The sequence below is a fragment of the Gymnoscopelus microlampas genome (genome assembly GCF_963454915.1).
Source record: "Gymnoscopelus microlampas genome assembly, chromosome: 7".
Classification (NCBI taxonomy): Eukaryota; Metazoa; Chordata; class Actinopteri; order Myctophiformes; family Myctophidae; genus Gymnoscopelus; species Gymnoscopelus microlampas.
Window position 1 is genome coordinate 39,583,495 of NC_139944.1, and position 15,393 is coordinate 39,598,887.

General features: G+C 42.6%; 2 protein-coding genes across 2 annotated transcripts; both read left to right on the forward strand.

Annotated features, from left to right (window-relative positions):
- Positions 1-429: 429 nt before the first annotated feature.
- Positions 430-13,528, forward strand: trnt1 (tRNA nucleotidyl transferase, CCA-adding, 1). Its single transcript, XM_084062479.1, has 8 exons — positions 430-533; positions 1,515-1,650; positions 1,748-1,941; positions 3,638-3,776; positions 3,952-4,078; positions 4,723-4,916; positions 5,416-5,669; positions 12,135-13,528. The coding sequence occupies exons 2-8, from the start codon at positions 1,515-1,517 to the stop codon at positions 12,378-12,380; spliced, it is 1,290 nt and encodes a 429-aa protein (XP_083918605.1). The 5' UTR covers positions 430-533; the 3' UTR covers positions 12,381-13,528.
- Positions 13,529-13,532: 4 nt separating this feature from the next.
- Positions 13,533-15,167, forward strand: avpr2b.1 (arginine vasopressin receptor 2b, tandem duplicate, 1; the record flags this gene model as incomplete). The annotated part of the gene is made up of 2 exons (XM_084061811.1): positions 13,533-14,367; positions 14,965-15,167. The coding sequence occupies 2 exons, from the start codon at positions 13,533-13,535 to the stop codon at positions 15,165-15,167; spliced, it is 1,038 nt and encodes a 345-aa protein (XP_083917937.1).
- Between the last annotated feature and the right edge of the window lie 226 nt (positions 15,168-15,393).

Here is a 15,393-nt window from a genome sequence, read left to right on the forward strand (position 1 = left end):
CAATAAAAAGCATTTTTAATCCGATGTGGTGGCCATTTCTCCGTGCTTTCAACCACGTGATCCTATCGGTTGGGAGGTGTATTGCACTCTGTTACATTATAACTCTATGAGAAAATGGCCACCGATTGGATTCAAATGCTTTTTATTGAACAATACGGAATATACGGGTACTTTTGAGAGGCCGTACATAATTGTAACATCTGTTGACATAGGGTAAGCTCTTTATATTTGAAATGTTAACGTTTATGTAGATGTACTAGCAAAAAGAGAGAAAGTGCAAACACTATGTTGAAGTTCATCCATGACTGTCATATAATATATGACAGTCACGTATCAGGGCTATGTCAGTGCATGACTGCTGGCGTCCCGCCTTCTTATGACGACACCGACACGTTATGCTATTGGTCAGCGAACACACGTCACGTGATGAAAACACTTCCTGCACTACATGCATGTTAGCGGATCACAGAAGGATATCATGGAGTGATGATTTGCTTTTCATAGCATTATAAACTCTTCACATTCGGTTACAGGTTAGTAACAGTCTCTACCACTGCAGTTGTTATGGAAGAGTACGTTGAAACCATGTGTTTTGCAAGCGATGCTCATCGACTTGCTTACTGGCCCCTGTCCGGTTGAAACACCGGACCTGGTGAGGGTCAGCAATACTAGTATGTCATTGGTTCTCAAAGTGGGGTCCGGGGACCCCCAGGGGTCCTTGAGGAGGTTCCAGGGGGTCCCCAGATAAATGATGGATAGTTAGGAACCAAATGGACCCTTATGTGGTTGTAACTGAGAGTGTACAAATCCATAGCCTAATTCATGTTAAACTGGGGGTCCTTGAAATTAAAATGGTTGAGAATCACTGCTAGAGAGCCATAATATGGGGGTCCCTGGCTTATCTTTTCAAATGGGGGCCCCTGGGCTAATAAGTGTCAATTTGGGGGTCCTTGACATGAAGAAGTTTGAGAACCACTGCTGTATGTGACATGTGACACTGTTTGTGTTTCTGTGCGTTAACGTTCAGCTGTCCTTGCCTCAAGCAGCCCTCATGGACCAGTCGGCTGCCTGAGGCAAGGACAGCTGAACGTTAACGCAGTGGTTCTCAAACCTTTTCATGTCAAGAACCCCCAAAATTATATGTATTTAACTGCGGACCCCCATCTAAACATATTTTGTTCCAGGGACCTCAGAAGCAAAAATGTGGGTAAAAAATGTTTGCAAAAAAAAAAGTGTATTCAAAGATTTGCACAATTTTCACAAAAATAGCAGATCTACAAGCTCATAGCACAGCACGAAGTGACACGCTGTGAGCTTGTATATCTGCTATTTTTTAATAGCCAAAGTATAAAATAAGTTCAAATGATTGGACGCTATATTAACTACTATTGCTTGGGACCCCCTGGAACCCCCCTCCCCAAGGACCCCCCTTTGAGAACCAATACGTTAAAGCAAAGAAACACACATAAGCACGTATTTAATTGACCCTATATTGTAATTTATCCCACCCGCAGATGTGGAGAAGATTATTGAAACCTCTGGTAAACAGCAGATCAAGCTTGGTTTGGAGTTGCAGAAGTCTCTCTATCATGCAGCTGAAAACCAGTCAGTTTCAATCCTTGTTCACAGATGGTCTGAGTGGCATCGCAAGTGAGTTAAATTGCCTAAAATAGTTGTTAGCAACATTATAAGGTGGTGTGTCTCACTGTCTTACAGTGTGATCATGTCTGTGTAATCTTCTTGGTAGAACTGTTTGAGAAGCACCAGTATGAGCTGAGGATAGCAGGGGGTGCTGTACGGGATCTCCTGTCTGGGAAGCGTCCAGAGGATGTGGACTTTGCCACCACGGCCACCCCAGAGCAGATGAAGACCATGTTCCAGACTGCAGGGATCAGGATGATCAACAACAAGGGAGAGGAGCATGGGACCATTACGGCTAGGGTAAGGCCCAATTTATGCTCTGTCGCGTGATGGTGTCGCATGCTAAGGACAGCCACAGACCTACAAGCTCACAACGTGTCACATGTCGTTGTGAGCTTGCAGGTTGGCTATTCTCGGTGTGAGACTTGGTATGAATTGAGCTTAAGAGTGCCATCGGTCTGTTAACTCTCTCAGTGCCAATGAAATAAAAAAATCACACCTGTGTGAAGGTAGCGGCACCTTTGATATATTTTGTCATAGATATGTGTTTCTACTAGAGAAACAATATTAAATCTCTGTAAATTTATTTCAATATTACTCATTGTTTATTTAGTCATTGTTTATATAGACATCTAATTCTATATTCATGACATCATAGTGATGTCATGAATAGTAACATAGTGATGTCATGAATAGTGACCAATCAGAACGTTGACGGACCTGACCAATCAGAACGTTGACGGACCTGACCAATCAGAACCTTGGCGAGCCTGACCAATCAGAACGTTGACGGACCTGACCAATCAGAACCTTGGCGAGCCTGACCAATCAGAACGTTGACGCAAAAGCCAGGTATAGAGGGCTAATATCCGCTCTATACCTAAAGGTATAGAGCGGCTAGCGCCGCTGAAAATATGTTCATACTGTGCCAGCAATTTTTTTCAAAGTACAGTAAAAAAAAAAGTGCTTAGGAAGTGAGATACAGCCTTTTTCAGTTATAAGTTAAACAAGGAGTGGATGGAGCTGCAAATCTTCAGATAATGATATCTTGGGTTCTGAACATAAAAAAGAAAACTCGTTCGGTTCTGGCACTGAGGGCATTCAGAAAAAACTTGGGATATCTCGTTGAGTGGCACTGAGAGAGTTAAGCATGTTTACTGTAGCAGAGTGGCTCAGAGCCCCTGCCTGTTGGACATGCTGCCTGTGTTTACTTTTAGAATATCAGTGGTAGTGAGTGACATTGGCCTTTCCACTGAAACTGTCTAAAGCTGAAATGTTATATCCAGAATTTCCAAATATTGACACAGCTAAAAGTGGTCAGTTTGATAGGGTTGGTGGCTCCCAACAAACAGAGTGGCTATAACATAATGAACATTACATTACATTACATTACAGTCATTTAGCAGACGCTTTTATCCAAAGCGACTCACAATAAGTGCATTCAACATAGGTAGGGAACGAAACTACTAATCACCAGAAGTCATAAGTGCATTTCCTGCAAAAACAAGCAACCAAGAGTATACCTAGCGCTAAGGTAAAAGTGCTATATATCAGCTACCTACTTTCTTAAACAGATGAGACAAAATAGCAAAATCAAATGAGCATGAGCTAATACAAAAAGTGTATCGACTAAACAAGATCCAATAAAACAGTACAACAATAGAACAAGAGTTCGTACAACTAGTTAACAACAAGTACACATTACTCACACAGTGTTTCATTGCATACGATATAATATTATCTTGCACACAAATGCCAAAGTTCCTGACAGCAGCTTAGAGGCAAATTAAACAGTGAACATCAGGCATGCCTGAGGAAAGTCGTCTGTGGCCAAAACGTTGCATTCTAAATTAAGTTGTGCTCCTGTACCGTGCAGGTTGGGTAGTGTGCCGGTAATTTGTATCATTTATGTTAGTTTTGTTTTAGAATGCTGACGATATGAATGTGTTAATGCCACTGCTTTAGTATTTCGAATGACATTAAATATCATTTCTAGCTACACGATGAGAACTTTGAAGTGACCACGTTGCGAGTGGATGTTACGACAGATGGAAGACATGCCGAGGTAGAATTCACCACTGACTGGGAGAAAGATGCTGAGCGGAGAGATCTCACCATCAACTCAATGTTCTTAGGTATCCCAGTCGATGTGTTGTCTCTAAAAATGACCACTGACAAACAATGATTACCTATTACTGTTAAACTTTTCTTCAGCCAGCCAGTGTATTTTTGTACATCCTTGAGACATTTCCTTGCTTTATCATGTATGCCAAAATGCAACACCATGTTTTGTGGTATTTTGTCTTACAGGGCTAGATGGAACCGTATATGATTATTTCAATGGATATGAAGACCTACAGAAACATAAAGTTCGGTTTGTTGGCAGCGCTGAGCAAAGGATCCAAGAGGACTACTTGAGAATACTGCGGTATTTCAGGTACTGACATCTTGCTACTGGTCCAAGAGATCGATTCTCTTTTAAATTAGCCTTATTAAGAATTTAAAGTAGAACTACAATTCATGTCATACAGTAATGAGCATTTACTCTTCTTGGATTGGACATAAGAGTTTCATTTGGGAAGGTTTAGTCACTTAAAAGAAATGCTATTTGATTACTAAAAGGTAGTGGCGCCTTAACTGGCAGCATAGCATTGCGGTAAACAGACAGAGCCGAGATAAATTCATGTATATAACGTTAAAATGGTTGTGGTTAAGCTCTCAGGTTGCACAGTGGTACCTCAAGTACCTCAAGTACTATAGATCATCATCAGGCAATGCATTCATGATTGACATTTTTTGTAAAATAGGCTAACGACTAAATAACGACTAATAACGATAACGACTACATTGGCTACCCTGAATTTAAAAAAAGAAGGTTGTGTTAGAGATAGTTAAGTATAGGTTCAAAACTAGTTGTAGTTAGGTGTTCGGTTAGAAACTGATACTTTTAGGTATGGGTTTGGTGTGGTTAGCCAATGGGATTATGTGAACTCAAACTCCTGGAATGCGAAAATAATCGTTTCGTTGTTCACCCATCCTCATCTTGGTTGTCCTGCATGTCTTTCAATGATTTTACCCTAGGTTCTATGGCAGAGTGGCCTTGGAGCCAGGTGACCATGATCCTGAGACCCTCAAGGCCATCAGGGAGAATGCCCGCGGCCTGGCAGGGATAGCAGGAGAGCGTATTTGGGTAGAACTAAAAAAAATGGTGGTTGGGAGCCATGCAGCTCATCTTGTGGAGCTCATGTATGATCTGGGATTGGCCCAGTACATCGGTGAGTGACCAAATGGGTGTGATTCTTTGTGGTAGTGCAGCGTACAAAGTTTATCCTACTATAGGTGTTTTGTCAAAAATCTTTTATTAGGCAGTAGGCATGATAAATTTGTACTGAAGAATCCACAGCAACAGATGGACCACAATTATTGGAGAGCACTATAGGCAAAGATCTACACCAGCTCAGTGGCCTCATGGTTAAAGAGTCTGCCCTGAGATTGGGAGGTCGGGATTCAATTTCCCACAATTCAAAAAGATTCTCGATTCAAAATCTATTCTCGATTCAAAACAATTCCCTATCAATTTGATCCCCTTTGATTTCCTTTATGCCATTCAATGGCTGAAAGCTACAGGAAAATGTATATATCCATGATTTTGACATGACACTTGTAATCATTTAAAAATAGTTTTGTACATTTCCATTTTCTGAGCCATTTATCACAAGTTGTTTTGTTTTGAAGTCATTCTCACCTCTGTTCATTCAATATGTCCTCACTCAGGTCTACCTCAAGATGGGGCTGTTGAAGAGATGAAACGAGTGTGGCAGCGTGCCAAGGACCACTCTCCTAAACCCATGACACTCCTGGCCGCCCTTTTCCGCTTCCCTGAGGAGGCAGAGAAGATGGACCTGCGGCTGAAGGTGTCCAGGGAGGAGAAAACTCTGGCTCTCTTCCTCATAAAACACAGGCGAGAACTTCACAAAAGTCAGGATTACCCAGACAGCCTCAAACCCTTCACTGACTTCATCATAGATGTAAGTTTGAGCATTCCCACTCAACCTGCTCACTATAGTAATCAGTGTTGTGTGTGGTGTACTAACAAATGAGAGGAGTAGGGGTGTGCCGATATATCGTCCCGCGATATATCGCGATACGTTTTCGCGACGATATGTATCGTTTTGGGGAAAAAAAATATCGTTTTTGAATTTTTTTTTTTTTTTTTTACAATCATAATAATTAGGCATGCAAACGTCCCCGAAGTGAAAAGAGTGACAACATGTTTTTTTTTCGGGTCAGGTGTCATACTATTTGGATTCAAAACGGCTATTGTAGCTGAAAAGCTACAAGTTTGCATGTCTGAATAATGCAAAAACAGAATTATTTGTTTGCATTTTCTTTTTTTCTCCTCCATATATTTTCATAATAAAAAAAGTGCGTATCGTATCGTATCGAAATCGTATCGAAGTTGTGAGCCAAATATCGTATCGTATCGTTTGGTGAAATTAGTGTATCGGCACACCCCTAGAGAGGAGAGATTTATAGTTCTAGCATTCTAGCCACAACAATGGAATTTGCAGGATTATCAGCATCTAATATTATCTATCTATTTAACTACACAAAACTTCAAACTTGGCGTGTCACACATGACCCGTCCCGTCGGGTGTACAGTGCCGAGTAGGAATGCGCTCGGACTGGCGGTTGTCGGAAAAACAAAAAAACACGGATGTCTTTATCTGTCTGTCCGCTGGTCTGTGGAGGACCCCCCCGAATCTCTGTCTGTTGGGGGTTGTATGCATTGGCTTCCCTGGTTGGCTAACCCAACCCATTGGCGTCACGGATTAGCTAAACTTTGCGTTGTTTGCGTCGCTGCACCATAAGTGGTAGTGTGCACAATGGAACTCCAATCTTTTACAGAGCGATGCACAAAATGTATGCGTCTGTCTGTCTGCGAATCCGTCTCTCTCACATTTATGCCCATACATGTATAGGGCTGTCACGATTATGACATTTTACTTGCCGATCAATTGTCAGGCTTTGTAAACATAAGATGCACAGGGCAGATATGACAAATAATGACTTACATAATGTAATGACTTTATACTAAAACATTTTTTTTAAATGTTCAACATGGAAATGATTATAACGATTATGTAAAAAATAATTGCGATCTCAAATAATTGCGATTAGGCGATTATGTAATAATTGTCACAGGCCAAACTATTTACCTCATCAACACGATGTCAGTAATGTTTGGACGATATCAGGGATTCAGTATCTCCATATTTGGTTGATAGGTTGTCCGCTAGGTGGGACATGCATTCCCAACTTGCATCTTTCCCGAGTAGGTCGGTGCCTGTTTATAAACCCATTGATTGTTCAATTAAATGAAATTAAATACATTGTATTGTCATTATGTATAACAAGTACACACAACAGAATGCGCATGCGCCAGCGTTGCGTCTCGGCGTTTAGAGGTCCTGTCTCATGACTTTTTAAACCCATTTTTATCCTATTTTTAGACATTGTCTTTAACAGCGCTTTTAAACTTTGATTGTTTGATGGCCATACTGCACTATGGTCGAAGATCACCATCAATAACGACTGAAATCACTCGTTATCCTGCGACACCGGTACAACTGTGTACCCCTGCTAGACCCGTTCAACGCAGTGGGTCCCTATCGGGACCCTTGTGTGTAAGTACCGCTCTGGATCTCATCATACCTGTACATCTATAATATCTACAACATCTGATCAACGCACTGGACTCCTTTTGGAGTCCAGGTGTGTAAGTAGCCTTTCTAGCCGCTGCTAACCACTTAGCCCTTGGCTAAACAACAACACCAGTTTCTATCTATTGGACTGTGTACTGGCAGTTCTTTCTCTTCCCTTAGATGTCGCCACTTACCCCAGAAGATTCCGAACTGGTCACCTTAAGGTCCGAGCTCCAGACCATCGAGGGAGTCCTGAAGGATGTCCTCCGGAGGAAATCGCAGCTGCAGTCCAGGCTGGACAAACTGGTTCCCGACGGACCCCGCTGTTCGAGTCCCACTCCGGGCCGCTCCTGGACCTCTGTCGTCAGGAATGGGAGAATGCGTTCTCTTCCCTGGTTCTCTCCTGGCGGTACCGATAGCCCCATTCCACTGAACAACTTTTTTACCCCACTGGCTTGTTTATCTGAGCCACAACAAGCTACCCCGGAGCCAGCGGCTAGCAGCGAGCTAGCTGTGGCTAATGGGATGCTAACACCTACCACCGTGCGGAGTGTGGCAAATGGATTGCTACCCGACCCTCGTCCGCCAGCTGCCTATCAGCAACAGGTCTTCTCCAAATCCAACAGAAAGCGTTCATGTCCATCCACCCCTCGAATTCACCATAAACGCTCTCGTCGCAGAACCCCCTCGCCTCCTGCTGTCCTTAAGTCCAAGCGTGTTCCTACTACTAACGTGCAGCTTTCTCCCCCACTGCCCAGCGGTCTGATGGACACAGCTGTGGACAATCGTGACGTCACGACTGACGTCACCTCTGCCAAGGAAATCCCAGCCGATACTCCAGCGTCTGTCCCAGCTGACAGTAACGTCAATGGGGGATCCCCTAGCGACGTGATGGTCACAGCTGCGGCGGAACGTGACGTCACCAATACCACCAATACCACCACTACCAATACATTTAAGGACAATCCCCTCTGGTCCAAACTATCCATCTATAAGGGAGGATGCAAGGACAGGTCCCCAGAGGTTGTCATCATTGGTGACTCTATTATCAGAGCTGTTGTGATACCTGGTGCCATCACTTATTGTCTCCCTGGTGGAAAAGTCCACAAACTTATTGAATTGGCCCCTATTGTCTTAGATCTCCATCCCACTGCTCATACCCTCTTTGTTCATGTTGGCTCGAATGATGTCCTTAACAGACTTTCTGTCAAACTGAGGGAAGATTTCGAGTCACTTGCCACCACTGTACATAGTCTGGGCAAAACATGTGTGTTTTCTGGCCCCATCCCAGCCCCCTCAAAGAGTCCTGAACACTTTAGCAGGCTCTGGAGCCTGCATGAATGGCAAAAAGCGTTCTGTCAGGCCACCGGAGCTGGCTTCATCAGCAATTTCGACAGTTTTTGGACCAGTAATCACCTGTACAAACGTGATGGCCTGCACCTAAATTCAAAAGGCACCAATCTATTAATTACCCATTACATACAGTTCATAGCCTGCAAGTGACATGCACCCCAGCATGATCCCACTACAGTAGTTTGTCATTGCAATAATCATGAGCATCTCCCTATGGTTCATGCTGATTCCATTTCCCTCCTCTGCCCCATGACCATCCCTGTTCTTATCAGGTCCAGACACTTTTCACTCAACAATATCACCCCTCGCACAGTCACTCCATCTAACCTCATTTACATTCCTTGTCTACCTATAGCCCCTGCCATAATGCCTGTTCCATTCAAAATGGCCTTAATTAATACCAGGTCCGTCTGTAAAAAGCCCTTCATTGTAAGAGACTTTTTTAAATCGCATCACCTTGATTTTTTATTCTTAACAGAGACCTGGTTGAAAGATGGAGACAACGTAACTGTGAACAAGCTCTGCCCCGCTTCCTGCAGAGTTTTTAATGCTCCTAGGCTGGCCGGCCGTGGAGGTGGTCTAGCCGCTGTAGTTTCCAAGCAGTTTGCTTGCCGCGCTGTAGACATCAATAATTGTGACACCTTTGAGGCTCTCCTGCTTAGGATTGGATCTGCCAATCCTCTTTTTATTTTATTATGTTATCGCCCACCAGGTTCTAAAAGTGAGTTTTTAACGGAATTCTCAGAGTTTTTATCTTCTGTCGTTATGAAGGTTGATAATCTGGTCCTGACAGGTGATTTCAACTTTCACGTTGACAATCCCTCAGACAACTTAGCTAATGAATTTATGAGTATTACGCAATCACTGAATTTGACTCAGCATGTGTCTGGGCCAACACATGACCAGGGTCACACACTGGACTTAGTTTTTACACTATCATTGAACCTCAATAATCTACATGTGGGGGATTTCTTTGTCTCTGACCACAAATATATTCTTTTTAACATAGATTTTATTGCCGAGACCCAACCCATCAAACGTTTAACCCGCTCTCGCTTTCTCAACAGTTCCTCTGCTGAACATTTTTCCTCTGTTTTTTCAGATCTTAGTAAGGTTGCGATAGCTCCCACTGACACCAATGACCTTGTCTGCCATTTTAATAATTTGTGTTTGTCTGCCCTAGATGCAGTTGCCCCCCTCAAAATAAAAAATAAGTGTGCTGGTGCTGTCAACGCATCCCCGTGGATAAACGAGGACATTCGCAGATTAAAAAGAGAATGTAGAAAGATAGAGCGACGGTGGAAAAAGACTAAGGAGACAGTTCACTTCACCCTCATGAAGGAACTTCTGTCTGCTTTTAATCACAAAGTTGAGGATGCAAGAGCTGCTTACTTCTCTAATCTGATTAACATTAATAAGAATAGGCCAAAAGCTCTTTTTGCTGTAGTAAACACTCTGGTAAACCCTGCTCCCCCCCCAGTTCCTATCTTCTCAAATGATGACTGCGATCAATTTCTATCATTTTTCCTTGCCAAAGTGGACAATATTAGATCTAAGATAACACCGCCCTGTATCACCATAGCTGACCATCCGCCCCCAGTGCCGTCATTGTCCCAGTTTAACACGATCTCCTTAGAGGATCTCTCACCAATTGTGTCACATATGAATCCCTCCTCTAGCCCTGCTGACACCATTCCTACTGCCCTGTTAAAAGATGTTTTTAACTGTCTAAATCCTTACATTCTGTCAATCATCAATAGCTCCTTATCCTCTGGGTGTGTGCCCGATCACTTTAAACACGCAAGTATCCAACCACTCTTAAAAAAACCAAGCCTTGATCCACAAGTTCACAGTAATTATAGGCCAATCTCCAAACTCCCTTTCATCTCAAAAATCTTAGAAAAAGTTGTCTGCAATCAACTTCTACAGTTCCTTAATCAGAACAATACATTTGATAAGTTTCAGTCCGGCTTCCGCCAGAAGCACAGCACTGAAACTGCACTACTTAAAGTCTCTAGTGACATCCTTATGAGAGCCGATGTCGGTGAGTGCTCAGTGCTGCTGCTGCTTGACTTGAGCGCAGCGTTCGACACGATAGACCATTCCATCCTCCTAAATAGGCTCCAACAGTGGGCGGGACTAACCGGGTCGGCCCTGACTTGGTTATCCTCCTATCTGACTGGGAGAAGTGTGGCTGTCGCTTGCGACAATTATGTCTCCTCCTCAGCTCCCCTGACCTGTGAGGTCCCCCAGGGCTCCATACTTGGTCCAATTCTATTCTCCCTCTACATGCTCCCCCTTGGCACTCTTATTAACAGCTTCGAAGGAATATCATATCACTGTTATGCTGATGATACACAAATATATCTCTCATTCAAGCAAACTGATCTCACTAAACTCACAGTCTTGCATGACTGTTTAACTGGCATCAACCATTGGATGGCACAAAACTTTTTACAACTCAACCCTGATAAAACCGAAATCCTCATCATAGGCCCTGAGATTAGCTCAAATGCAATTCGTCTGTCCCTTGGTCCCCTGGCAACTAATGTCAAACAGTCTGCAAAGAACCTAGGTGTCTTCTTTGACAATCAAATGAACTTTGATTTCCATATTAAAAAGGTTACCCAGTCATGCTTCTACCATCTACGCAATATCGCAAAAATAAAATCAATGCTCACTTCTCAAGACCTGGAAAAAATCATGCACGCTTTTGTCTCCTCCCGTCTCGACTATTGTAACGGACTCTATACCACCCTGAGCCGTTCATCATTATCCCGACTTCAACTAGTTCAGAATACGGCAGCCAGAATCCTCACAAACACCAACCGCAGAGCACACATAACCCCGGTACTAGCCGCACTGCACTGGCTACCAATTAGGTCCAGAATAGAATTTAAAATTATCTTAACCACTTATAAAGCATTACACGGACTGGCCCCATCTTATATTTCGGACCTACTGCCCCCTAAGGACAATATGAGATCCCTCAGGTCTTCTGACAAAGGCCTTCTCAAAATACCTAAGTCCAACCTCAAAACAAAGGGTGACCGGGCTTTTGCAGTGGCCGCTCCCACACTGTGGAACGCCCTACCATTGGCCCTAAAAAATGCAGAGTCTGTTGAAGGTTTTAAGAGGATGTTAAAAACACATTTGTTCCGTAAGCATTTTTACCCATGAAGTTCTACCTGACTTTCATGGACAAATTGCTTTGTTTTAATCATTGTTGTATTGTTTTATTACTCTATTTATATACCTTTATACTCTGTTGTTATCGTGTTAATTTTGTTTAATCATGCTCCATTGTACAGCACTTTGTAACCTTGTTTTGAAATGTGCTTTATAAATAAAATTTACTTACTTACTTACTTACAACAAAATGTATCCAACAGTTGAACAGAAGGAATTACATTTCCACCATATTTTCTTTAACAGAGTCGGGAATTGGACTCCCAGAGTAAAGTGTGCGAGCTGCTCAAGTATCAAGGAGAGGACAAGCTGCTGGCGGAGCTCTGCAGATGGTCTGTCCCACGCTTCCCTGTCAACGGCCATGATCTGAGGAAGATGGGCATCACTTCAGGCAAAGAGATAGGCATCACCCTGATGGAGCTCCGTGACGTATGGAAGACAAGTCACTACCAGATGGAGAAAGAAGAGCTCCTCAGTCACGTCAAGAACTGAACACTCCGAAACAATTTGTGCTGCAGAAGCTTCTTTCGTTTTTTTTGTATCTGTATGACATTAACAGTCTGTTTGCATTGAAACAGTTGCTTCGTGTCATGGAGTTAACGTTCAGAATTCCCCTGGTGATGTCTCTTCCATGACAGCAACCTCCCACAGTTGCCGATTGGCCTGACTGAATATATTGTTGAGAACCAAATTCAAGCATATGTATCTCTTTGAGAGTGTGTTTGAGTTTTTTTTCCTAAATTAGCCGTGGGTAATTTCGGTTACCTCCCAATGCAAATTCAAAGAGTTATTACACAATCATATTGTGTTGTTGGTACTGTATTATGGTACCACCATATGAGAAAACATTTGGAATGGACAGAAACCACTGATGGTAGCATCTGTGCTGTTACAGAGCTCTGCCGTTTGTTTATTGCTGCCTTCAATAAAGGCCTGTGAGGATTGGCAGTGTTGTAAGCCAACATTGTGTTTATTAAATAATTGTAATCACTAAAACTTAATTTATATAGATTTCAGTATTGCTACTAGTCACTGCTGGTCTAGGAAAACAAGCTGTATTGCATTCTTTAGGTTATAGAAAGACTGTATTTGGCTTATAAGTTTGATTTTTCGAGATGTTATGATTTGTAGCAGAAGTAAAAAGACCGATTGAATCCGGTTTATAATTTGGATTTTACTAGATGTTATGTTCAAAAGTAAAGCTTAACTACTTGAGGCTATAAATATTGTTATTTTTGTTATACTGTCTTGTCCATGCACTACATTTTATATGATACAAGTATACTTCAACTGCTGTACATTGCCTGTCTTTGACAAACACAGAGATTGCTCCTCCTCTTTGTGCAGCTCAAGAGGTTATAAAGCCCACACAATCACACCCAAACCTTATTCTACGACAGTATGTGCAGGGCCTCTCAGTCATGTTGCAAAAGGGAATGGACGTTCATGTTGAATTCAACATGTTTCAAATAAAAACGTTTTGGGTCAAGAGGCTATATATTTTTATGTTATATTAATCTCGACTTGTTTCAGATTTTGGGGTTTCCTTTACCCCTACAATTCATCATTTAAACTCATGTCGGCTTGTATCATTTTTAAATGTGTGAAACCATGACTTGGCTCAGTGTAAATATGAATGATACTATGGAGTCTGGGTTATATTTTGATCTGCTGCGAGATGAGCGCTTGGCTCAAGTCGAAATATCCCTTTTGTCTTTCATATTCATCAGTGCAGGAATTCTAAACTTTGGACTGTTACTGCTGCTGTGGAAGGAAAGAAAACGGCTGTCCAGGATGCGCGTCTTCGTTTTCCACTTGTGCGTCGCTGACTTGGCAGTCACGTTTTTCCAGGTGTGTCCTCAACTCATATGGGACATAACGGACAGGTTCGTCGGTCCGGACATCATTTGTCGCGTCGTCAAATACTTCCAGGTTGTCGGCATGTTCGCCTCGACCTACATGATAGTAGCGATGACCATCGATCGCCATCAGGCCATCTGCAACCCCATGGTGACATTTCAAAGGCGCAGAGCGCGCTGGAACGTCCCCGTGTGCGTCGCCTGGAGCGCGTCTCTCATCGGCAGCGCGCCTCAAGTGTTCATCTTCTCCAGGGTTGAGATCGCACCCGGTGTGTATGACTGCTGGGCTGACTTCATCAAGCCATGGGGGCTGAAAGCATACGTGACCTGGACGACTCTGGTCATATTTGTCCTGCCGACTCTGGCCGTGATGGTATGCCAGGTGCGCATTTGCCGTACCGTGCACATTAACTTCCACATGAAGATGCATCAAGCTGGTGGCAACACGGTCAATAAATCACTGTCCGGCTCGAGGGCGAGCAGCGTGGCCGGAGTGTCCAAGGCAAGGATAAAGACGGTGAAGATGACTGTGGTCATTGTGCTCGCCTATATCATCTGCTGGGCTCCTTTCTTCACTGTGCAGCTGTGGTCCGCCTGGGACTCTGAGGCACCCATAGAGAGTAAGTACCTGACAATGGTGAGAAAAGTAGGCTATTCTACTCACATCTTTTACTTAAGTAGATGTAACAATACTGCAATGTAGAAATACTCGGAATTCAAAATGTACTTTAGTAAAAGTACAAACCTATTAGTATCAAAATGTACTTAAAATACCAAAAGTAAAAGTACCCATTACGCAGAATGTCACATTTCACAAGTTTTCAAATCATCTTTTGAAAATAGCAGATTGTGAGCTTATAGATCGGCTATTTTCAAATGGCTGAAATGCATATAGGGCTGAAGTAGCCTAGTTAATGTATGTTTGTTATAATAATCAAATCTACAAAGTAACTTGTAACTAAAGTTTTCAATTAATTGTAGTGAAGAAAAAGTATTGAAAATTGGAAATACTCCACTAAAGTAAAAACACCTTAAAATTGTACTTAATTAGGCTACAGTATTCGAGTAAATGTAGTTACTTTATAGCACTGGTACCTGATAGTTCAGAACAAAAACTAAGTGAAAATAAGCTTTAAAATATGCCCTACATGATCAAATCGACGTCAATAATGAATGCTTATAATACATTTTCTGTTTCCATATCTTGTTTGTTTAAGCTGCGACTTTTACCATACTGATGCTGATGGCCAGTCTGAACAGCTGTGTAAATCCCTGCATCTACCTGTTCTTCAGTGGGAAGCTTCACAAGAGGCTGATGATGTGTGGCCGTCAGTCCGGTATGAAGGAGTCCATGCGTGAAGATGCCACGATGGTCAGCTCCGTGTACATCAGTTTGAAGAGCTGGTCGGACTCCAGATAAAACCTGATAACCTGCAGTGCATGTTTTCATTATGTCAGGGTGACGGGCTCGAAACTCTTCTTTAAAATGGTGTAAAAAATATCCATGGGTCAATGTCTTCAGTTCAACTGTGGCACTAATAGTTGTATGCATTATTTTATGCATGCATTATGCATACAATTACAATTTATAATATAGGCATTTATCACATTCTTATCCAGAGCGACTCAGAAAAGACAAGTAGCCT

Excerpts from the sequence above, each read along its gene's own strand:
- trnt1 (XM_084062479.1), top strand. The coding sequence starts at position 1,515 with ATGTGGAGAAGATTATTGAAACCTCTGGTAAACAGCAGATCAAGCTTG. Across the intron at positions 3,777-3,951 it reads CATCAACTCAATGTTCTTAG|GGCTAGATGGAACCGTATAT; the intron begins GTATCCCAGTCG and ends TTTGTCTTACAG. Across the intron at positions 4,079-4,722 it reads AGAATACTGCGGTATTTCAG|GTTCTATGGCAGAGTGGCCT; the intron begins GTACTGACATCT and ends ATTTTACCCTAG.